General features: G+C 36.4%; 2 protein-coding genes across 2 annotated transcripts; one reads left to right on the top strand and one right to left on the bottom strand.

Moving 5' to 3' along the window:
• The first annotated feature begins 492 nt into the window (after window positions 1–492).
• Ufd1 (ubiquitin fusion-degradation 1-like) lies at window positions 493–9,086 on the top strand. Its single transcript, XM_071692309.1, has 5 exons — window positions 493–586; window positions 2,105–2,272; window positions 3,635–3,752; window positions 4,267–4,421; window positions 5,338–9,086. The coding sequence occupies exons 2-5, from the start codon at window positions 2,270–2,272 to the stop codon at window positions 5,968–5,970; spliced, it is 909 nt and encodes a 302-aa protein (XP_071548410.1). The 5' UTR covers window positions 493–586; window positions 2,105–2,269; the 3' UTR covers window positions 5,971–9,086.
• On the bottom strand, window positions 9,082–24,579 carry Wdr92 (WD repeat domain 92). Its single transcript, XM_071692307.1, has 4 exons — window positions 24,332–24,579; window positions 22,039–22,108; window positions 16,951–17,121; window positions 9,082–12,298 (listed from the first exon to the last, which is right to left on the bottom strand). Exons 1-4 carry the CDS (start codon window positions 24,461–24,463, stop codon window positions 11,607–11,609), a joined length of 1,065 nt encoding a protein of 354 aa, XP_071548408.1. The 5' UTR covers window positions 24,464–24,579; the 3' UTR covers window positions 9,082–11,606.
• Window positions 24,580–25,534: the final 955 nt, after the last annotated feature.

Raw genomic sequence — 25,534 nt, forward strand, 5'->3', positions numbered from 1 at the left:
TATATAACTAGTTATACATATATGGCAGTTCTTTGTAACCTTCGACGGAGAGATAAGTTTTATCAAAATAGTTTGTATAAGGTCCTGAAAAATCGGTACGGAGGGCTTCCATATATGTCGACTATAGTGCAACGAACTTGGGATCCTTGATATTTACGATTACCCGAAAGTCAATATTGGCTTGTCAACTGAGTCCCAATTTATTGTTCTTGTGTTAAGCGTGTCTTTGCGGCAATGAAGTAATACTCTGTGCTCTGCTCTGACCCTGGAGCATATTAAATAAAAAAATGTTTCCATTACATTGTTGGTTATGGCCACAGAGGAAAGTTTCGCTTAGTAATCTAAATTCAGAACCCGAGCCTACGTTCATGGTTTCCCTTCATAAAATCATCAGAAAAATATACAGCTTTAGATGTCAACAATGATTAAATGTAGAAAGAAAGATATCTATTATTTTCGTACTTGAATTAACTTACAAAGTGATATCAACAGTATGAAATAAAAATCTGAATTAGAATTTAGTGGCTACTTGAACGCGCTCAGAGCAGCAGTGTATTATTGCAGCTCATGCTCGGCCAGTACAAGAGTGAGTTGGGAAGATTTCTCGGTCAAAATGGTGAATTAAGAGTACCTGAATTAACTCCTCCGCATTGTGATGAGGCAGACGGCAAAGGGATATGTATTGGAAGTCGATCGTTACTTGGAAATATGGTCTCTAATTCCCCTAGCCTTTAAACCAGGAATGTATCATAGACCACATAGGTCTACAAATTTCGTCATTTACCGTTATTTCATGTAAAGGTCTTTAACTGAACTGGTTCTTGCGAATCTTGAACATATTGGTGAAATAATTGTTATCTATGAAGACGCTTTGAAGAGCAAACACAAAGACTGCCACTTAATTTTAAAAGTTGAAAAGGACTTTCCCTGCCCCTCTATCTTAAGATTAGCATAAGAGAGTTTATTGGAGTCACTTGCTCTTATGTCTGAAAAAATACTATATATATATATATATATATATATATTTTTTTTTTTTTTTTTTTTTCTGACTGTATGACCAACTTGGGAATCTCAGAAGTAACATCTATGGGGTAAATCGGTAAACCCTCAAATGAAGTGGAAGAAAAACGTGAGGAATTTGATGTGCAGGGAAAGTTTTGGGTTGAAAGTCAAGCTAATCAGGCTTACCTAACCTCCAGATGCTGAGTTATGACCCTAATGCAGGGCTATCTCTCCATAATCCAGAGATGGGTGTTAATTTGCAAGTCATGAACAGACAGCCTGGACAGTATGTAGCCATCTTAGCGATGTGTAAAATCAGTTATAGTACACACGTATTTCATGTGGCTGTCGATGTGGAGAAGGTGGCTTCTTCCATCATAATTAATTTTTAAAATGTTTTATATTTTGCCGGTAAACAAACTGGTAAAGTTCCATTATAGGTAAACCAAAGAAATAGCTTCGGAATATGAATGATTTTGTTTTGCTAGGGGTTTGTCGTGTGGTAAGAATAAATCAAGAATGACCATGTTATTTGGAGCATTAATTATTCTGCTGTAAATATGGTGAATTTAACTTCCCCTCGCAACCTGATTTCTTTATGCCAGGTAAAATATTTGGTAAAAGTCCACTTTAACTCCACATTGCTACAGTATTATTATTGGATATTAAGTGATTAAACTGTTTAAAGATTATGATGACTGGTGCAGAGCATGATTTGGAGCATACTTTACTGATATTAAATACAAAATGGTAGTGCATTGCCTCGGGAAGCAGTGAACAGATATGAATGTACTAAAATTTGTTCCTAGAGAGTTAGGCAAAGGTTTCATAGGATCTCTTGATTATTCACATATTTTGATTTTCTATGTTATTTAAGCATGCATTTTTGCTCATCTTCAATTTTGGATCTAGTAATGATATTTTTTGTTATTGGATAAGTTATTATAGAGATGTATACTAACAAGCATTTCTTTAAAAAAGTTTAAAGTTGTGCCCAACTTTTTAGTGGCATATAGCTTATAGAAGTTGGTATACTTAAACATTGTTTGCTGAATTGATTATCTTCTTAAGATATGACATAATTATTTTTCCCCTGACTTAGATTTATAGAGAAACCAACAAACAAGTCTAACCAAACAAGAAAAGCAAGATAAGGAAAGGAAGGGTACATTAGTTAAACTCATTGGAACACAAGGAGGATTTAAATCAATAATAAGAAGAAACTCAAGATTGTCAGTATCCATCACAAAAACAAGACAACGCCAAAATGGTCAGTCATAAATAAGTCTCATGTCAAAGAGATCAGCATGATACAGTATTTTTGAAAGGAAAGATGTTTTTATGCTGTTTCTAGGATGTAAGATAACTTTGTGCATTCATGCAAGCGATTGTTAACATAATGACAGCACATTTCCACACTTCATAATATGATGCATGATGTAAGATATTCTTTTACATCATAATACCATACTCACCAGCACAAGTTTCAGGCAAGAAGAATCCCTTAGTGTCTTCTACAAACAATCCATCCACTCCATCCTAAACTGTGCCTCACTCACCCAATCATCCACCCTTTCAAAAGCATTCATAACAAAACTACAAACCACAGAGCACTGAGAACAATCATTGTTCACATAGCAACAACAGCTATATGTTATCTTAACAAAGCAGAAATACTGCCAATACAATCCCACCGCAACATGCTTGGCACCTAACTCCATGCTATAGCCTTACCTTCTTACACCCAAGCTACTTTATCCTTCATCTCTCATGTAAAATTATAAGCTCGTTATTACCTCGCATTTGAACAACCTCAACTTACAGACACCCTACCCTCACTAATCTCCCAACTGACAAAACATATTCACACTAATGACTCAACAAGTACAAACCAACCATTTTCCAAATACAGTCATAAACTCTGCCAGACATATACTCATCTGAAACAGCACTTTCTACACAATGCGTCACTTTCTGTTCAGTGCATAGGACACCACCAATCTCTCCAACATTACAAACGAATTTAATGTCATAAGATTCCTCATGCCCAAGATACAAATTCCACCCCAAAACACTGAATACCAGCGGCTCAGTCACCCTGGAACAACAATGACTTTAATTCATATTTAAATAAAGCATGAAATGAATCATAAAGTGCAGGTTGTCATTTGAGTTATCAGAAATTAAGCTGATATCTAGTTAGCCAACAAGTATAAAAATGTTCTCTGTTTTCTTTGTGAAGTACATTGTTTTCCAAGATTGCTGAAGGGTCCACTGTAGCTCTGACATCAGTATTTCTAGAGGAACACAATGTCTCATATATACCAGACGAAATAATGTGCCAATCCTCCCATAACCCTTACCAGTTATCTTATTGCCTCCTGGACTGCCCTCTTTGTAAGACATGCAAGTCAAATCTTTAAATTGTCATGGTTCACCAATAATATCATTGTTCATGTTGTATTGATGGTAAAATTATATAGTCCTTTTGTGAGATGCTAAATTCTTTTCACTTTTAAATCATTATTGATTGTTTTAAGAATGTCACTCATAAAGTCTCCCTTTTTAAATGTAATGGCAGCCTCCTTGATGAGAATGGTTTAATTGTGTTTTAATTCTTTCTTTAATACAGTTCAGCTTCAGTATGTTTGGAGAGCCACTGCAGCCCCAGCCATTCAATACCCATTACCGATGCTATTCTGTATCCATGTTTCCAGGAGATAAGCAAGCTGTTGAGAACGGTGGCAAAAGTAAGTTCGAAGTGCATCAAGGCACTGTTGTACTTATCTGAATCTGACAAATGGTTACAGTTGCCCTTTTGCTTTACCTAAACATTTGCTTTGAACTATATATCATACTGGCAGCCTAATAATGATAGTATTATGGCTGCTGAATCCATGCATACAATATGTTATTTTCACCTTTCTTTTCACTGACTTTAAATAGCCATTTTCCCCTTTGGCAAAGTAACAGCATGTGCAAGATTTAATGTTTTTTCTTATCAGCGATTCTAGTTTTTGGTAAGCATGAGATGATTAACCTCATTGTTAAAAATATTCACTTCAAGAAATGCTTCTGTGAATAGTCAAGCCGTCAAAAGGAGTTCCCTTGTTTCATAAGTGTAATTAATATTATGAAAATAATATTACAGCAGTCATAAATCTGTTGACTCATTTTTTGTTAAAGTTCCCTGAGTATTTCATCTAAGTGCACCTTTGGTACCTTTACATACACAATTGTCATCTCATGTATATTTATTTTCAGTCATAATGCCACCTTCAGCCCTAGACGTTCTGACACGACTCAATATTGTCTACCCAATGTTATTTAAACTGACAAACCAGCGTGCAAACAGACACACCCATTGTGGTGTCTTGGAGTTTGTGGCAGATGAGGGAAAAGTTTATATTCCCTATTGGGTAAGTAATTCCATGACAACAAAGAAATCGTTTACTGTACAAATATGAATCAATTACTACATTGCAAATTAAAAGGTTCTCTTGAAATCCTGTAACTTATTTTATTCATAACGTTACCAAGGTATTATTATTATTATTATTATTATTATTATTATTACTATTACTTGAAATATGCCTTTTATTATTTTTATTTTGCTTTGTCGCTGTCTCCCACGTTTGTGAGGTAGCGCAAGGAAACAGACGAAAGAAATGGCCCAACCCACCCCCATACACATGTATATACACACACGTCCACACACGCAAATATACATACCTATACATCTCAATGTACACATATATATACACACACAGACGCATACATAAATACCCATGCACACAATTCACACTGTCTGCCTTTATTCATTCCCATCGCCACCTCGCCACACATAAAGTTATTAAAGTTATTAAGTTATGCTTGTTTTACATATTGCACAATGAAGCTTCTAAAAATGAAAATTGCATTATACTAAATATATATATAAACATGTATATTTGTTATTTTTCCTCCTTGTAAATTAGATTACAAGTGTTATCAGTTAACTCTGGAATAGCTTATTCATATAACAAAAGGAGACAATCACAAATAACAATGAAAAATATATTATGTCCATCATACAACAGTAACAAAATTATTGAGATTCCTCTGTTGACTTACTAATACAGTGCAGCAGTTTTTAATATAATGCAAATGTAGAAAGGGTGGGATGATTTCAATTGACATGAACTTGCTGTATAAAGTGTGCTTCATCCATTTCATTAAATGAGTGGAGTAATGATAATAGGTAAATTAAAACTATACTTTCTGTACCTGCATGACAAAGCTAATGTAGGAAGATTAATATGATCTATGAGTAATAAAAAAAATTTCCTTGTACAGATGATGAGGAACCTCCTGCTAGATGAAGGTGATCTTGTACACATCAAATCTCAGTCTTTACCTGTTGCCACCTTCTCCAAGTTTGAACCTCAGAGTGTAGAATTTTTAGACATCACAAACCCAAAGGCAGTCTTGGAAAATGCCCTGCGTAATTTTGCTTGCTTGACTGTGGATGATGTTATTGCTCTCAACTATAACGACAGAATATATGAATTGAGAGTTTTAGAAGTAAAGCCTGGAAATGCCGTTAGCATCATTGAGTGCGACATGAATGTGGAATTTGCCCCACCAGTGGGATATCAAGAACCAGAGAGAATGGACAGTGAGGCATCCATAACTGAAGATGATAAAGAGGAAATGATGCCTGAGCCTGTAGGATTTTACTCCTTCCAGGGCTCAGGAAACAGACTAGATGGCAAAAAGAAGAATTTAGAGTTGTCTCAGGAAGAAGTAATGAAGAGGGTTCTACGGCAAAGAGGAATTCCAGATTATGATTACGAAGTGGGTTTCATCAAATTTTGGAGGAAAGTCCCTAAAGTAAGTGAAACTGAAAATAAAATTGAAGATCAAGAAGAATTTGAATGTTTTCAGGGAAAGGGCACTTCTCTGCGACAAGCAAAATCTAGAAAATAATCTATATTTGTAGATAGTAACTATTCATGTCAAAGCCTCTTTATTATTCTTGAGTTTCTTTTATTTCAGAAATATTTATATTTAATTATATACAGCAAGAGACTTATAGTGTACCTTAACAAGCTCTAGTGGGTCTGTTCCTACCTGAAGCTCATCTTGTGGTCAGGATTACAAAGCTCCTTCACTTTAATTTTACTAACCAATATTTATACTGGAACATTTTTTTTTTATCAACATTGAAGGACTGAACACCAATCATTATTTACTTTAAAGCAATGCAGCCCTTAGACTTCTCTTTTTTGTGAAAACAATTGGTTGTGAAGATATAATAAATTTGTCCATGACATCATGACTGTGACCAACCATGATCAAGCAAGAGGTGTTAGTACAAGTTAATCCTGTTTTAACAGCCAGGTGTCAGAAAATGCTCCCTGCTCACACACACTCCTCTTAATGAGAAAGGAAACATAATGTTCACTAATACAGCTTTTCACTATCAAAAGGATGTAGTTTCCTGAAAAGGATTATTCTTTTTTCTATAATTGCTTTCCCTCTTGACATCATATGTTGCACTTCATTGTGGTCTGCAGTACTTTCTTAACTTCCAGACTATCCTACAAGGATTGCCCTATCTTGTCTGTGTATTCCTACAATTTTGTCTTTTTGACAACCATGACCATTTTTTTTCGGTGTGTGACTTTTTCTCCTTATTCATGTTTGCCAATTGCCTGACTGTCATAGATTCTTCAGAAAACATCTTTATACTTTTTGTTAGGTTGCCATTACTTGAATGGTACCTTATGTATATCAAATCGTTGCCTACAAGATACCAAAAAGTTGTATGCTAGGTTTACTGTTGCATTATATATAAAGTGAACCATTTTCCACTATCCAGCAAGGCATAATTTGTAACTTCACACATCCCAGTCCTTGTAAAAATTAAAATTCCCTCATATTTACAAACCCCTCTATCACATGCATCCTCATTTTGTTCTTCCGCCTCAGTCTTTACCTCTCCTTTCCCCTCTTACCTTGCTATTCATACATCCATTATTTTCATATGATCCATATTTCACACAAACAGTTACTTTCAGTGTTTCATACCTCATTTTGATGTTATTTTTCACTGTCCACAGCTTACACCATCATTTTGTTTTGTGAAACCAAGATTTAAAGCTTGATATTGATACAAGTTCCTGTATACTTTCTCGCTCTTGTCTTTCCTATCTTAATCTTCCATAAACTACCATTAACTTATTCACTATAACCTTGTGGTAGGGGAGAAAGCATTCTACCTCTGTATTCCCTGATCCTCAAAGGATCAGGCAGGGTCATCTAAATGTATGGATGTGACCATGATAAGAGAGGAGAAATAGGAGGTATGATTGAGGAAAGAAACCTGGATGTTCTAGCCGTGGTGAAGCAGATTTCAAGGGTAAAAGGTAGTGAATGGTGGGATGAAGAAGTAAAGCTACTAGTGAAAGAGAAGAGAGGTGTTTGGGTGGTACTTACATGGAAGGAATGCAAATTATTGGGGATGTATAAGAGAAAATGACAGGTCAGTAGGAAGGTGCAGGGGTTGAAAAAGAGCAAATGAGAGATGAGTTGAGTGAGTATCAGTAAACTTTATGGAAAATAAGATGATGTTTTGGAGGTATGTAAAATATGAGCAAAGAGAACAAAAAGGGCTGTTGAATGTGTTTGATGACAGAGTGGCAGATGAAGGGTGTTTATATCCAATCCAGTCATCATCTGTTAATTTCCTTCATCAGAAGTTGCAATATCCCATCCTTCCTTTACCTGTTTTTCCATCTACTTTTTGTTAAAACCCTCACAACTCATCCATAAAGACAGTAAACACATTAAGGGATATAACACTCCAACCTCATTCACACACCACTCTTATTCCTGTTTCTGACATAACATTCATCTTCAACTTTGTAAATTTTTAGCACTTTCTATAGCTCATTTCTGTCATATCTTATCCTATGCTTGATCTGGATCCAAAAATGCGACATTTTAAGATATTTTTTCTTATCCTTTTGGTGCACATTGTCCAGTTCAACCTCGGCATCTTCAAGTTTCTCTCTCGGTGGTCATCACCCTCTTACCCACTAATAAGTTTGAGTTCAGCTTTCTTCTTGATCATGCAGTATATCCCATCTCCATTCCATTATAGGTGCGACCACTCTTACACAAATTAAGAACTTTACAGTCTTACAAAGGTCAATAATTGCATCAATACAGTTCAGTTGCTTAGCACCTTAACCTGTTTTTGGCCTTCATGTATATTACACTTAAAGACGAGTACTATTGCAGCATCTTGCATTGCTCTTCTCTGGATACTAAGTCCGCCCATGGTACCTAACTGTATTTCACCTTTCTTTTTCCAAATTAGATCTCTTCTTATTAGGTCTGCCTTTACATTCTTCCTTTGTACTGTCTTTCCCATTCTGTAAATAACACAGCTTTGCATGCCTCTTTAACTTTTTGTAACTCCATAGTATTTCTTCCATCTGTCACATATGCTCTAGTTTTGATACAAATATGTCATCTTCTTGTAGTGTGTTCTAATACTTCTAAGTTTTTTTTCCACTAAAAATAATCACTGAAATTTCTTCCCATATCTTCATCCAACTTTTTACTATTCAATGCAACATTTCATCTTTGCTGTTTTATACCTTTCTTCCTTTGCTTCAGTTTCATCATTTATCCTTTCCAGGTGTAACAATAATGAATTTCACCTTTTCAGTTACTTCCTTTATTGTCAACACTAAATGCCTGTTTTTCACTGACTGCCTTTATTAATAGAGATATCAGAACTATATAGTTCATATTTTAAACTATCTTTATGTAACTATATACTGCATGCTTAAATAGTAACATGAAACTGTGCTGTTTATTAGTGATTCATTTTTGATGGTATCATTTTACAGCTATCACAATGCTGTCAAGGCAACCACGTATAACATTAAATCATTATTACAATAGTGAAAACTTTATGGCCACTGCTTTTTCATAGTAAAAAGTATATTGATCATGTAAATTTTCAATGTACAATCCATATTTCTGTATTTGTAAGGCTGCATGCCATCAATAAAATTCTAGATGAAATATGTGACATGTTTAATGTCATCCTAAAAATGAAAAGCACCTAGAAACATATTCTCTTTGATGAACTTTTATACTAAAAGTTATAACAAAGAATGCAGGAGACAGTGTGCATTCTAAGCACCTATTCCAAGTGTAAACATGGAAATAGTACATTAGTTTAATCTGGGAACTAAAATCACCAAGAAAATGTTTGGCAGGTGGTCATGAATAAACGTAATTCCTGGAATATGCCATGAAAATAATCAAACATGAGTGATGTTGTCAAATGATTCAAGTCTCAGCCTTAACCATATAAAAGGTTTATATTCAAAATCTCTTAGGTCTGGACTAGTTTATACAAATATAAACTCCATTCTTTAATTAATATTCAGAGACTAGCAAAATCCCACATAAAGTGTGATTTTTTTATGTCACAAGAAAACACTACATTCAGCAAACAGCACAATCAGCTCGTGTTCCATCTGTAATAGGACCTCGAATAAAGGGAAACAAAACTGCTTCATTTGCATTTACAAACCATACGTTACTGCACCAAAGATGACAGCTGACAGCCTTTGCAGTTTTTCACTCAAGTCTGCCATCAGAGCTGTGTTATCAGAAAACAGCATCCGACTTACCTTCCAGGTCATCACCAATCCAAATCACTGCAGATCTGCCCCTCTCCTCAAAATCCATGCATTCACCCTTACCATCCCATCCATAAACAGGTTAAACAGCTATGGTAACATCACTCATTCATGAAACAGAGCCACCCTCACCTGGAGTGATTCCCCCTCCTCTCTTCCTTATCTCTTGATAACACCACATTGCTTGCAGTTTTCAACCAGCACCATATAATTGAAACAGCTCCCTTAAAGCACTTATATCAACCTATCATATGTTAACTCCAGATCCATAAAAGCCACATACACCTTTCGTGAATCTACACTGTTCCTCCCCAGTCTGGTGCTATGTGCATGCCACCACTCTCCCATAAAACTTTGTATACTCAGCAAAAGTATAACTATAATTCATGTATTCACTTTTGTTCTCTTGCCTTTGTACACTGGCACAAACAGGTACTCCACCAGTCCTAAGGCACCTCACCTACAGGAATATTTACTATGAAAACCTAACTAACCAGTCAACTGGTACCACAGTCATCCCCTTTCATAGACATTCAAATGTATTCCTAACCACTACAGCCACATTTCGCCTTTTGAAAGGCTACTAAACCATGTGATATACTTCCCCATCTGCTCCCCTTATTGAATTTCCCATTAGTTCTCTTGTTTTCATCAACAGAATTAAAACAGTAAAATAACAATACCATATTGTAGTAGTATTATGACAATTTACCCTTTAGTTTTCCAATACTCTCTAACACTATCTCTTATTTGCAACACCTTTATATTTCTCTTGACCTCCTGCTGCTTCCTCTTGTATGTCTCCCAATCACTCACACTCCTTCCTTGAAGGTAACACATATACACCTCTCTTTTCTCTTTTGCTAAGAGCTTAACTTCCCCATCCCTCAATCTTTACCCTTCATCACATGTCTATATCCCACCATCCTCATATCACAAACTTCTTCCCTAAATACCTTCAATTCCTCAAGACCCCTAAATGTGTGAACTCTCATCTTTAGCCATTCTTCTTCACCCAGTCTCTCTTGGCATCTCCTCACACAAGCCTCTATTCCAAGCTCACTCACTTTCACCCATGCCATTCCCTCTTTCCCTAAATTTAGCCTTTTCAGTACAAACTTTCACCTTCATCTCCATCAAGAAGTGATTAGATATCCCTCCAGGTGCCCCCCTCAGCACTTGCAAGGTTTTCTCCCTGAAAATCTCAGTCATTCAATTCCTGATGCTACCTTGATGAGGATGGAAGATAGCAAACAGGCATCAATGGAAAGAAAAAAAAATTACACATACCAAACTTCTCCAGCCTGTTTCTGCCTGGTTCTCCTACAGGTAAGAAGGTAAACAAAGCCCCAGGATTGCAAAAGTGTAAAGCCATGGATCAAAGCCTACCAAGATAGTATAGCCATAACAAACAGATGATACAATGGCAAAAATCAATTAAAAGTATGGCTGAAAGTGAGAGGAGATAAAAAAATACAGATAGAGTGAATAAGCTACTGGGTCCTTGGAGTATTTCATGAGAGATGGTACATGGAAGCATTTTGTATGAGAAGGTTAAATGCAAATTAAGATAACTTTTAACCAACTGATTTATCTTATGCAAGGGCAAAAGGTAAATTAAGATAACCTTTCTCCAGATGCTGTAATCATTGTGAAAAGAGTAAAATCTTGAAAGAAAGATATATCATTTCACATCTAATTTATTACCTTGGTAATAAATTAGAATGAAAAATATGAAGATTGGTTGGACATGAATACTAATCACAGTATAAATTTACTCTCAGTCAGAAGAGTCTACCAGATAATCAGAAGGCATTCTTTATAATACTATTATGTATTTCCATTCTTTCATCATTATACAGTTTTATTATTTATCAATCATAAACTCATGATTTTTCATACTCTGTTTAGCTTTGTAACAATAACAACTCTAATTGTTTGATCAAGACCTGAACATACACTTAATCCCATTTTATCTGGACTCCAGTCAAAGCTCGTAATTGGTTGACTTGTGATGGTCGCATTTTGTAGTGGTTTTACTTCCCCTACAATACCAATCTCAGATCCATCATCCAGTTTCTTTGATCTCGCTGCAGGATATGAATATTTCCATAGCATAATTGAACCATTACCACCAGTTGTGGTGAAGATTTCACGATTTTGAGGCAAGTGCTTCCCACACCAAACAGTCGACTTGTGACCTTTATCCATCAGTCTAGCAAAACCTTTATCTTCGTGAAACGTTCGGAGATCAAAAATGTAGAACTTTGATTCTAAAGTTGTAGCTAAAAGTTTATTCATCGAAATATCTTTGCGGTCAAATTCAAGTGAGCATACACCATTTTTCAAGCTTGTTTCCCACTTCACAGCCATGTAACGCAGATCAAACATCTTTACATCTCCATTGTCAAATCCAGCACAAAGAATTCTTTCGTCAGTAGAATGTGAGTTTCCAAAAGCCACACTCCAACAATCACGCTTTTGTTCACCTTCCTGAGGTTCAACAGTGATAACTGGGCGGTCTCTTTGTCGAGGGTCCCAAACCTTTACTAGCCCATCTCGGCTACCTGTGGCAATTTCTGGGGCACCTGAAAAAGCCAAAAAATACATGTTGCTAATCATACCCCTGGCTCCCTCAATTGAAATGCATCTATTTTTTAAAAACTTACACATTGTATCCATACACCTCTTCTGTGATCTATCTCTCCTCTCTATAGCTTAAATCACTGTACCATGACCTTTAATAATCCATTGTCTGCCATAAAATCTACATGGTCAAAAAGACTTTCATCCACATATCTCCCAAATAATTTCTATACACCAAATATCATAATTTCAATTACTTATGAGTTATCTTTAATTTACCTGAAACCAAGAAAACTAAGTTTTCGCATAACATAAAAAAGCTGAAACATTCAATTCTGCAAGCTAACTCCACATTTTACAGTTCATTATATTTACTGATGCTATCAGTGTATCTCCAATTCTTTCCCTCTGACTGAACAAACTTAATTTATGCTTTCCCACTACCATCCTTATAAATCAACGCTCTATAATATCTGAATTCTAAAACTTCTACATTCACCCTTATATGACACAGTAATTACCTAATCTTTTCAAAACAACTTTACTCTTTCTTGCATCCCCTCTTAACATCCTAACCCTACACACAGATGTGAATTACCATTAGACCAACTCCTCTTACTCCATTAGTGAAAGTATAATCTACAGTCAACAAATGTAATCATTCTGTCCCACCATGCTTCATCTGTACCCTAATGTGAATTCTGATGTATAGAATTATAAAACAACCAGTGTTTACATGTCTGAAACACTTCTGCATCATTACAAGCTATTCACTTACAACATAACTGTGAATGAGGGGTTTGTAAATGATTCATCTCACATAAAGCACCATCCATAAAATCAATAAAACACCATAGTAATAGGAGGCATTAAGAACTAGAGTAACAAGTAAATCTTAAAATTGCAAGTGTCAAACTTTAAGACTGGAAACTGCCATAAAATTGACAAAAATTGGAAGATTTTGATGTAGAAATTAAAGGAGAAAGGAGAATGTATTCCAAAAGGTATATATATTAATAATAACTGAACATCTATTATCATGTCAACACCAAATTATTACAAGAAATATTGTAAATATTTCTAAATAATTAATACTAGTTGTACCCACACTGATTGGTGATGCTCTTGCACAATATCAGAGCACAATTATTTGCAAAAATAATGATCAAATGCACAGAACACACTAGTTAGCACAATCACTGGGTGTAAAATTGGCTTGGAAGGCTTACTGGTTATGGCTCAAGAGGGCTTACTGGCTATTGATGGGCTTGGTGTTGTTACACTCTCAATGCCTACATTTTCTAACCTAAGCACACGTTTGATCATCAACAATAAAAACGATTGAAATTCTAGCATGAAAATGAACATCCAGCAATAAGAGTGCATTGCCACCTGATTGACTGTAGCCAAATGATTCTGATATCATAGAAAACTGATTTTCAGGCTTATGGTGGGCCTGCCACTTTCATACCGAATGCTTCATAGTACACAGATCTGACAGAATCATACATACCTCAAAATAATCCATCTAACTTTTACCTCACTAGTGCACCATCCATAAAATCATTAACAACTAAGGTAGTATTACACAGGTCTGACACACTTACAGTTATTAGAAGCTCCTCATTCACAGCAGAACTTACTCTTATATGTGCCCTACTTCCATTAGAAAAGCCTATTACAGCATTTAAGACTTTTCAAAGCAAACTATAATGAACATTTTCCTCAATCATTCTAAAAAGTTCTTCATAATTCTTTATTTAATTGCCTTTCCCACTTTAGCAAGGTAACTTTTGGACAAAGAACAATGGCATCATTTACACACATTAAATCTCTTGTTTACATGTATAATGCACAAAAACAAACCCTACTATCCAAAGCCAAGCTTTATAGACTATGCTTTATCATGTGTAATCATAAGTCCATAAATGCTGCAAACACTTTCTCTTTTTATTCATGAGCTTTCTCCACTACCTACTTCAATGCAGAATGCAAGTCAACACATTCTCTTCCCAAAGTCATTCTTTACTTAACAGGTGTTCAAACATTCTTCTAACACAAATCCATTCCTACTATATATCATACTATGCTAATAATACTCATGCCTCTAAAATTCTTACGATACTTTTTACTACTCACATTTTCAAACACCGCCTTGATCTAATCACCAAGCCCATTACCACTTTTACATTTTACCACATAAGCTTTACATAGCCATTCAACTGTCCTTTATTAGTGTCACATTCGAATTTCATCTAAATCCCTGGCTTTTCTGTTTTTGGTGCTCTACTGCTCTTCTCATCCCTCCCCTGAAATGCCCTCTTCTGAAACATACCTATTCATCATCCTTCCTCCTCCAATCCCAACAAAATAAAACCAAAATCTTTTTCATTACCATCATAATCAGGTCGGAATCTTTAAAAGCTATGGTGAATGAAATGTTTGTGGGATGACTGTAAGTACTGTACAATATACAACTGATTAAAAATCAAAAAGTCATCTTTGAGCTTGTGAAAAGCATGTTTCTGAGCCAGTCCCACAACATTCTCTCTTATAATATAGTTCTCAAACAAAGCCATCGAGGCATATGAACCAGTCCCATTAAATGCACACAAAAAGGCAACTATATGGCTTGGAGAGCTGCATGAAAAATTCTACTTAAACACAGTACTATAACCTTTCACTAAGCCATCTCAACTAGCATCCTGCCAATGATATCACAATGGCCTTACCTGCACAGCAATGCTGCCTGCTGTGGTCAGTTTTGCATCTCAATGGTCACTGTAATGAAACCCAAACATAAAGGGAAAGGTGGGCTTTGTAGCATAGGGCAGGTGATGGTTCTGGTTCAAAAGCATGTTTTTCACAAGCTGAGATCTTTGAGAAAACCCATCACCTGCCCTCCAATCATGCAGTTACCACAGACAATGAACGAAGGAGGAGGATTTACTTAAATGAAAAAGTCCTTACAATATCAGCACTAAGTGAAGACAGTTACAAGACATCTGTCTTCTGGTGGTGATGACCTGAAAATGCATCTCAAAGTAAGATCTAGGCACCTCAGTCTTTCCAGGCTGACTATCTTTCTGATGAGAAAAGTTTCTAAGCAAAAATCTCTTAGCAAAAGTTTTAATGATTTCAAAAACATCTGACCTCAGATGACCCTATACGACATATCTGAAGAACAGCCTCAATTGTGAGATAGTTTCCCAAGTCAAGTGCCCTACATCTAATCCACAGTTAGCCTATTTTAACAGTCCTCTGAGTAAATAGAGAAACTCCTGTCTTTGAACATCGAGCAATCAATCTAAAAAGTTTGCTGTTTCGCTAAATGTATATTTCAATTGCTCCTATAACACCAGAACTGTACTGCATAAAATGTCTCCTAAAAGAAGCATTTTTTACTTGTATAAGGAAAACAAACTAATGGAAGGAACTCGAGAATATGAAAACATGAACCCACATTTCACCAAAGAACCCATTCACAATAGCCTGCATCTGTAACATATTACTAATCAACACAATACATATGTAGGGAATGCATGGGTAACTCCATTACTAAACAATCTGTAATTTTCACAAACTATAAAATGCAATGCTTGAAGTACAGTAGGATTAAACATTATTCAATCAAAAATGTGGCAACAGGCATTATACTTAGTCTGTTTAACAGACATTAAAGAAAAAACATTGTATAGGCGGAGAGTTGGCAGCATGTGTTGTGAACAGCCTAAAACTTTCCCCAGTCATTTTACCAGACCATGGGTCGTATGCAAACCTTAAGGTGTGGGACAAAAGCTGCTAGAAGCAGAGAAGTTTTTTCAAGGATGCACGCCATGTGTACGTGTAAGACAGGAGAGTGAGGGTTCCAAGTTGATGTTTGTCTGCAGAAGTATGACTGAAAAACATAATGAGGATGTGCTGAAATGGTTTGGCTGTACAGAGAAAATGAGTGAGAAAAGGTTGACAAAGATGTGTGTCTAAAGTGGAGGGAACAAGGAAACCAAACTGGTTATGGAAGGATGAAGTGGAAGGGATTTTGAGTGATCAGGGCCCTAAACATGCAGAAGGGTGAAAGGTGTGCATCGGATATAGAGATCTGGAACGATGTAGTATACTGGAGTTGCATGCTGTCACTGGACTGAACCAGGGCAAGTGAAGCATCTGGAGTAAACCAAAGAAAGGTCTGTGGGGCCCGATTGTGGATAAGGAGCTGTGGTTTCAGTGCATTACACATGACAGCTAGAAAATGGATGTGGGCAACCTTTCTTAGTCCGTTCCTGGTGCTAACTCGCTAATGCAGGAAACGGCAATCAAGTATGGAGAAAGAAATGCATGTGTGTGGGTGTGAAGTGGCTGGGGGAAACCATGGAAAGGTCTGTAGGTCTGTTTGTGGATAATGGGAAATAATGGCTTTGTGAATGGTTATAGCAATGGTTTAGAGTAAAACATTTCACACAGCTCTCCAAGACATCACAGTTACATTTCTGTATGCATTACCATGACTGTGGCATCATCTATCAAACTTTACCTCACTGACAACCAGACAGCTTTGTTAAACAACATAAAAGGAGGTCAGGTGATTGGTTGGTTCAAAATCTTTTATAAGTGAGAGAGAGAGAGGGGCACAGAAACTTGTACACTTAAACTTTACCTTTGCCAATATTGAGACCAGCTATTCCATCAATCGCATTGATGATCTCACTGTGTGCTCTGACTGAATAGATTGGGACTTCTGGTGACTGCAGATCAATAATTTCCAACTTTCCCTCAAAGTCTCCTATTGCTAAGTGGCGATCTTCCAGAGCAGAAGCTCCAAATGTTCCTGTGGATGGCACCCCAATCAAACTGGTGTGCAGAATACGAAAATGTGCAGAATATGGAAATCACCAAGAAAAACGATTACAAAAACTTTTAAGTTGCTTATGCAATTAAGGTGGGTGGTAACTTACAAATATCAACAAAACCAACACTAAAGTATTTGTTTAAATTGATGTAACACATTATTGGAACCAACTCTTAAATAATTCAACAATCTGATATAAAATTAACCAAACTGGGGAGGGCTTTGAAGATGACAGAAAAGGTGTGTTCAAATTATGTAGAAAAAGAAAAACATAAGCAAAAATGAACAAAAACTATGAAACCCTTAACAAGTGGCTGAGATTTACCAAAATTCTTGAAGTTATTGATGACAGTTATTTCCTTGGTCCACATTGTGCACTAAGTAAACAAAGTATGCTTTCAAACAAAACTATTCAAACATTCTTTTCTGCCATGAAATCACAATTTCACTTTAAAGTCCCTTTGGACACAGCAAGAAAACTTGAAAGCAAAAGTTCATGAATATTGTCTTTTGAAAGCACACTTTTTTTTACTTCTGGCTACAGTTAGTGCATAAGAGATGACAATAACAATGGCATACTTCTGAAATAACAATGATAACTGGGCAACTGTCAGCCATTGCTCTTCATAGATTCAATGGAGTATCAATTTCTTCTCTACACTAACCGGACAAATCCCCTCTTCTTCAATCCCCTGTCTGCTTGTGCGCCATTTATGCGTTATATTAAAGTAAACTTTGATATAGTACAAATGACATATCATTTTTGCTGATATGCATTGGTTAATTCTATTGTTGCCCTAAAATACAGAATTTCATTGAAATTAGTACACATCAACAAATATGCATTGCATCAAATGCCTACTTTTACTTTTACAGGGTATCATTGTTCATTTACAAACTTGTTCACCTTTCCCACCTTAGTGAGGTAGCATCAAGAACCAAGAAAAACAATAATCCACACTGCTCCTTCTTCTGCACCTATTTTCAGTGTTAATATCTGTTGGGGGAATTTTCTGCCTCCCCACTCCTCCCCATCTTGGTTGCCTTCTATGACACATAAGAGACATGTGGATGGTATTCCTTCTCTCCTATCCCAAGGATAATAACATGAATAAATGTCAGATACTGTATTTATTTGGTGTACTACAAGCCATCTGGATCACATGGGGAGGTCACATATCTGAACTATTATTGCCCCATGTTTAACAGCAAATCCATCAAAATCTCACTAAAGAAAATTTATAAACTGGGGAATCAGTTCATTTAATGAAAGGCTAAAACTCACGGCAATGGCATCAATCTTTATGAATTCAAGAACACTAAAGAATAAAAATCTTCAAACACTGATTCATTACTATGGGAGAATAATAATACAATAATACTGATGAACAAGACCATTAGCCCTATATGTAACACTGCCATTATTGCTGTACTGTAATTCATCCATAATTTAGTGGAGCCAATCACCTACATACTGCCTCGGAACATCACTCACACACATAATCAACACTTGTCCAGCGTTTAACCACTTAAGGTCTAACTAAATTGTGTATGAAAGATGATGATGATTCTGAGGGCAAAGTATATGTCCCTACTGCCCCTCTCCTTCCAGTAACTTCATCATATCTCTCTTCAATTCAACCTTAACCCTTCTGAGGCAGTAGGCTTTATAGGAGAATCTCTTAGGAAGGAGATCCCTTTTATTCCTGACAAACACACAAAAATACCACACAACTCACTTGATATGCTTGATGATACTCATGAAGTACCTCATAAACCTGACAGCAGTGTAGCAAAAATTAATGTGCAGCACTTGCAAACAATGACTAAATAAGTTGACCAGTATATTGTTTTAAACCAAACATTATACTCTAGTCAGACATGAAAAATCAAAGTCTTTTTATCTATTTTGAATTTTTGCCATTAGTGCAAAGGGAATATAACTCCTGTTGCCTTACTGAAGGTTTAAGCAGAAATATGCCATCCTCCGATAATTAGTGAAACTACTATCCCTGGGATAGGGGAGAAAGAATACTTCCCACGTATTCCTTGCATGTCGTAGAAGGTGACTAAAAGGGAAGGGAGCGGGGGGCTGGAAATCCTCCCCTCGTTTTTTTTTTTTTTTCCAAAGAAGGAACAGAGAAGGGGGCCAGATGAGGATATTCCCTCAAAGGCCCAGTCCTCTGTTCTAAACGCTACCTTGCTAATGCGGGAAATGGCGAATAGTATGAAAGAAAAGACTACCAGTGGAATTGCAGTGGAATTTATTAAAAAAGGGGTGACTGTATTGTTGACTGGTTGGTAAGGTTGTTTAACACATGTATGACTCATGGTGAGGTCCCTGAGGATTGGCGGAATGCTTGCATAGTGCCATTGTACAAAGGCAAAGGGAATAAAAGTGAGTGCTCAAATTACAGAGGTACAAGTTTGTCTATCCCTGGGGATAGGGGAGAAAGAATACTTCCCACGCATTCCTCATGTGTTGTAGAAGGCGACTACAAGGGACGGAAGCGGGGGGATGGAAACCCTCCCCTCCTTCTATTTTAACTTTCTAAAAGGGGAAACAGAAGGAGGAGTCATGCAGGGAGTGCTCATCCTCCTCGAAGGCTCAGATTGGGGTGTCGAGTGCTCATCCTCCTCGAAGGCTCAGATTGGGGTGTCTAAATGTGTGTGGATGTAACCAAGATTTTACCGGGGTCAACGTGCTGTCAATGGATTGAACCAGGGCACGTGAAACGTCTGGGGTAAACCATGGAAAGTTCTGTGGGGCCTGGATGTGGAAAGGGAGCTGTGGTTTCGGTGCATTATGCATGACAGCTAGAGACTGAGTGTGAACGAATGTGGCCTTAGTTGTCTTTCCCTAGCGCTACCTTGCAGGGGTAGGGATGTCACTTCATGCATGGCGGGGTGGCGACAGGAATGAATAAGGGCAGACAGTATGAATTATGTACATGTGTATATATGTACGTGTCTGTGTGTGTATATATATGTATACGTTGAGATGTATAGGTATGTATATGTGCATGTGTGGACGTGTATATATACATGTGTATGTGGGTGGGTTTGGTCATTCTTTCGTCTGTTTCCTTGTACTACCTCGCTAACGCGGAAGACAGCGACAAAGTATAATAAAAAACTACCATCATTTATGTGCATTATATCTGGTATCATTATTAATACCTTATTACGATATTACTAAAATCATGTCACATAACTATCTAAAAGAGGATCTCCACATTCACATTGTTTTATGGCATTTAGGGCTTTTCTTTCTTCTTTTCATGGAATGTATCTCCACTTACATGACAGGAGTTCATGGAAAAATGCTCTTTGCTAACTCAAACTTTGCTTACAAGCCAACTTTTCAGGAACATATACATTCCATTACAAAGAGTATACTATATTTATTGTTCTAAACAATTAAATGGAGAAGACAATATGGTATTTGTTGAAGTTTTACTTTGCATGAATCTGAACCTTCATAATGATCTATTGCAGCAATAAATCAAGTCAAGATTTACACTTTCAAAAATACTGCACACCACATTAAAGATATACAAGTTCATGGCTTGTCTATTAGACATAATCACAATGCTCTCATTCATCACTCCAACGATATACTTCATAAATTACCTATCATGCACAGTGTAAAGTCTTTGAGTTTCTCTTTAATTCTTAAGGGGAAAAAAAAGAATGAATGATTAAACCTAATGGCTACGACATTAATATCTAGGAAACAAAACCTTTAAGCTCTGATGATCCCCGTCATTTGAAAGCTAATCTTTTCTTTTAAACTATTCGCCATTTCCCGCGTTAGCGAGGTAGCGTTAAGAACAGAGGACTGGGCCTTTTTTGGAATATCCTCACCTGGCTCCCTCTGTTCCTTCTTTTGGAAAATTAAAAAAAAACGAGAGGGGAGGATTTCCAGCCCCCCCGCTCCCTCCCCTTTTAGTCGCCTTCTACGACACACAGGGAATACGTGGGAAGTATTCTTAATCCCCTATCCCCAGGGATAAGGGATTAAGCTAATGAACCAATGAGAGCTAATGAACCAAAATAATTCAAATACATATAATCAATATGCCAATTCTTAATGCTCTCTAATGTCTCCAGTAAGGTGTTCCAAATTTCACTAACTTTGGCACTTTTGAGAATATTAGTGATCAAAGAAATGGTGCTTGAGTTGGTGGATTTGTCATTCTTTAGTCCTGGCACTGCTAAGGCATCTACGTGATGACACAGTCCTTTATTTGCTCCATTCTGAATTGCTATGCACACAAGAATACACTGCCCACCATGGTGTCACTTCCCTGACTTCTTATACACACACTCACACATAGCTGCAGTTCACCACACTATCACCTCCCTCAAACCTCCCATCCACCCTAATTATTCCCTGCCACACTCTCATTTTACTCTCTCCTCCCAACATATATCACTATTGTTCCCTACCACACTGTACCCCACGCCTTATGTGCAATGCTATCATTCCATGCCAGACTGTCACTTCCCTCCTTCCCTAAACACAGTGTGCTACTGCCAATGCTACAAAGAATCCCCCTCACTCAGGCAGTATTGCTGCACCTTTTTGAGTATTGGTTGCTAAAATATAAAGCCATTTACTTTTAGGAGAATTTGGATAAAATAAAAAAAAAAATTCCTGTACATTATACATCTGTACGGTAAAGTACCTGGGGTCTATTCCATAATTCAAATATCCCAGGTCTTAGGGTATTCAAATACTATGTTGTTAACGGTACCAAAAGTGTCAAAAATTCACAGAAAAAAATCGTTCATAAAACTAAACTTTGTACACATCTGAAACATTAACAGTTAATAAGAACAAATCTAGCTTAAAATTAATCAACATGATTAGACACAAGCAACAGATCATACCGCACTTTAGAGCCTTAGGCCGCTCCACATCATGTAGCAACTTAAGATCTCCCTCACTCATTTCATACACCTGCCAAAATGAAGGAGAAATTTAAGTTTTAAACTTGAATAATGAGGATATCAATTCCAACTATATGCAAGTATACAGAGCAGCCAATTGATTCAAAATGTTATATACTCTGCAATCTTCTCCTCAATAACATATAAACTGACGAAATAATGATAAAGAGGTTTCAGTTACCTTTAAAAGTTCTTTAACATATGAATTCTCAGCAAACAATGACTTTTATGATGCAGATGTATGCTTAGAGGTACTTTGTAAAATCTTTATGAAGCATGCATGTTTTAAAGACTCAATACAGAAATACTGAACATGACTTCCTAATGTACAAGTCAATTTCAGATAACACTTTGAAGGTGCAAAGGTGCCTCTTTTAGCAGCACAAGAATTCTTACAACTAAACCTAACAGAATTCCTAAATCCCTTTACAGAGTATCAAATATCTATTCTTGCCATACTTATCAACTACATTTTCTCCTCACTTACTCTTCTTGACACCTTGTATTGACAGAAACAGGTTCAAACACACAAAAAATTTACATTTTTCTAATGATCTGAGGCTTCCTCATCATCTTAATGGGGAAAAGAGATATGTGGAAAGGATAAGATTGCAAATGTTATATTTGTTCTGCTTACTAGTGAGAAGTTATAACTTTCTAGCACCAACTTTCTCACTGGGACTTGAAATCTGTTCAAGAGCATGACTATAACTGTCAAGTCTAGCATTAAAGATTATTCATCACAAGAGAGTACTTTCTCAACACTGCAAAAAGTTAAGAATCATGCTGAAAAAAAATAAATCACATTCACGTTTCATTTTGAGTCAGAGGGAACAAGCATGGAAAAAAATCCTCATTGAGACTAAGCCTTAAATAAGATAAGAAAAAATGACCCAGATGTTAAGGAGTATTTCCCCCTCTTCTCTACCTCCTTACACTCCTTTTGACACAGTAACAAAGAAAATCATCACAGGAGAAATATACAATAACAGCTGGAGTGCATTGAATGACACAATGTTGATGGTAGTACATCAGGGAAAATGTGATATAGATTACAATTAGGTAATACGATAGAAAAAATAAATCAAATCTATGAAAACCTCACGTAACCCTCCAGCAGTTAAGACGTAGCATAATTTTCAATTCTACTCAAAACATAAGGGTGATATTCATGAATGAGCATTAAAATGATGCCTGATGTTGACAAACATGACACAACGAGTAGCTATGAATCACCAGCAGAAAATGAATCTAATGTTGATATATTTCTATATCATTTTTACTACAATTGTATAATCGACTTATACAATTATCAAACCCATGTTTTCCCGAGTGAATAAGCATTATCACATATTCAAAATATAATGCTCCAAATCATCCTCTGCCAAAGCAAATCTTCAAAAACAACATTAACATTTCAGAACAAAAAAATATTCAAAGCTGAGAGCACAGCACATCTAAAATAGTAAATTACCCTAATAACAAAAACTTCATTGAAATACATTTCTTCCAAATCTATGTTATACGTCTCCCATACAACAAAATCAAGTGAAATCCAGGAGGACTGCTGTAAAATTAGTGAAATATACCTGTAGACAACCCAGTCCACTAAATAAATTTACGTAATCAGCTGTTTGCTGTTGTTGTGTTTGTACTTTTATAATCTCACATCACAATCACCAACCTTGTGATGCAAAGCCACACTTTCCACTGGTGGTACGATCTACATATCTAACCAACTTAAACTCTTGGATTCAGTGGATTTCATTGTACTGGGATATGTGTTACTTTTGTCATGCATCTACTAAGCCTTTACTATTTCAATCACCAAATAAAGTAAAAGGAAAGATGACAAATTGGTTTCCACGTACTTCTATTTACGTGTCAATTAATCCCAAATTTTCCCTGATCTTCATACCCCTCCCCAGTATCTTATTTGTTATAAAGAAGCTATATAATGTTCCCAATTATTCAACGCTATTCTACCTCATTTCTATAATGTCCACTAATATGTAGTTCTTCCATATCTACAAAATTATATCTGTGGCAGCCGTAAAGTAAATTAATGAGGGCAAGTGTAGCCCACAAACTTAAATGGGATTATTATACTTTTGATATGAACCGCTGTGAATTAAATAAAAAAAAGACAACCAAATTGGCGCCAGGGAAGTATATAATCACCATGGGTAGGGCTTAATACTCCAGTGTCACCAAAAATGTACATAGGACTTACCTGCAACGCTCCTGTACCTCGGGGGTGACTCCCGATGGCCACCACTTTGGCAGAGCAAGGAATCCACTTCACGTCAAAGGCACTGTAATTAACGCTCTTTTCTATATACGCGAGGATCTGTGGCTTCTCCATGACTCGTATACGGCGTGGCTTTGGGATACTAGTGTTGCTGTTCCTCGCGTTCTTGAAAGTTCTGGCTAACAGGGAAACTATAGATGACTGAACCACTGGCAGAACTTAAGGGGCGAAAGCGTTCTTTTCCCAGTATGAGCAAGAACGTGTTAATAAGGGGGCAGATTTTTCCCTAGTATGAACAAGAAAGTGTTGATGGTATTTGATTTTTTTTCCAGGAGTTACAACTTCTTAATGGTGGTATGTCTCTGTTCAAACATTATGGTTGTAAAGCGAATCTTAAAGGGATATTACATATGCGAGTGTTCAGTCTCTGCCCATTATTCCCTCCTGAACAAGAAAAAGAAAGAATATTCTACTCTATGAAGTTTTAACTTCTGAATAACTCATCGTATTTCGTATACCTCATGTTCTCTAAGGTAATGTCGTTCCCTAGTATGCTTGGCACTGCATTAAACAATATTATCGCCGTTCAGAACTTGACAGCCTTTAATCATGTAATTACTCTTCATGCAATACAGTTTTCAATAGGCCAAAGGTGCATGGTAATTACAATCATCCAAGGAGCTCGAATTAATTTCTAGAATCTTTAACTTTAATGATGATGTCTTAGAAACAAAATGGTTTATGTATTATCGCCTTATAATGTCTATAGTACAGTCATCAGAGATGAAATCAAAAGTGTAGTAAGTGTACCTGCGTTGTGATAATAAAAAATGGTGAGGGTGCAGCGATTTTGAGGGTAAAATGAACAGCTATCACTGTAAGGAAAACTAATTAATACAAATTGGTAGTTATACTCTAAACAGCATTTCAAGGCTTCCGGAAAAACCAATATAAACATGATCCTCTTCTCGAAACTACAATTACTTCACTTGTTTTCGTATTACTTACCTTATTCGTTTCCATGGTAACATGACGCTGACTTGGGATGTGAATTTAACGTGGAACTACGCAATTTAGTATTGCCTGTCAATTAGTTTATCAAATGAATAAATCAAGACCTTTAACTATACAAAACAACTATGGTCTGTCTCAATCGAATGAATACTAAACATTTGGGAGAATAAA

This window comes from Panulirus ornatus, chromosome 52 (assembly GCF_036320965.1).
Source record: "Panulirus ornatus isolate Po-2019 chromosome 52, ASM3632096v1, whole genome shotgun sequence".
NCBI lineage: Eukaryota > Metazoa > Arthropoda > Malacostraca > Decapoda > Palinuridae > Panulirus > Panulirus ornatus.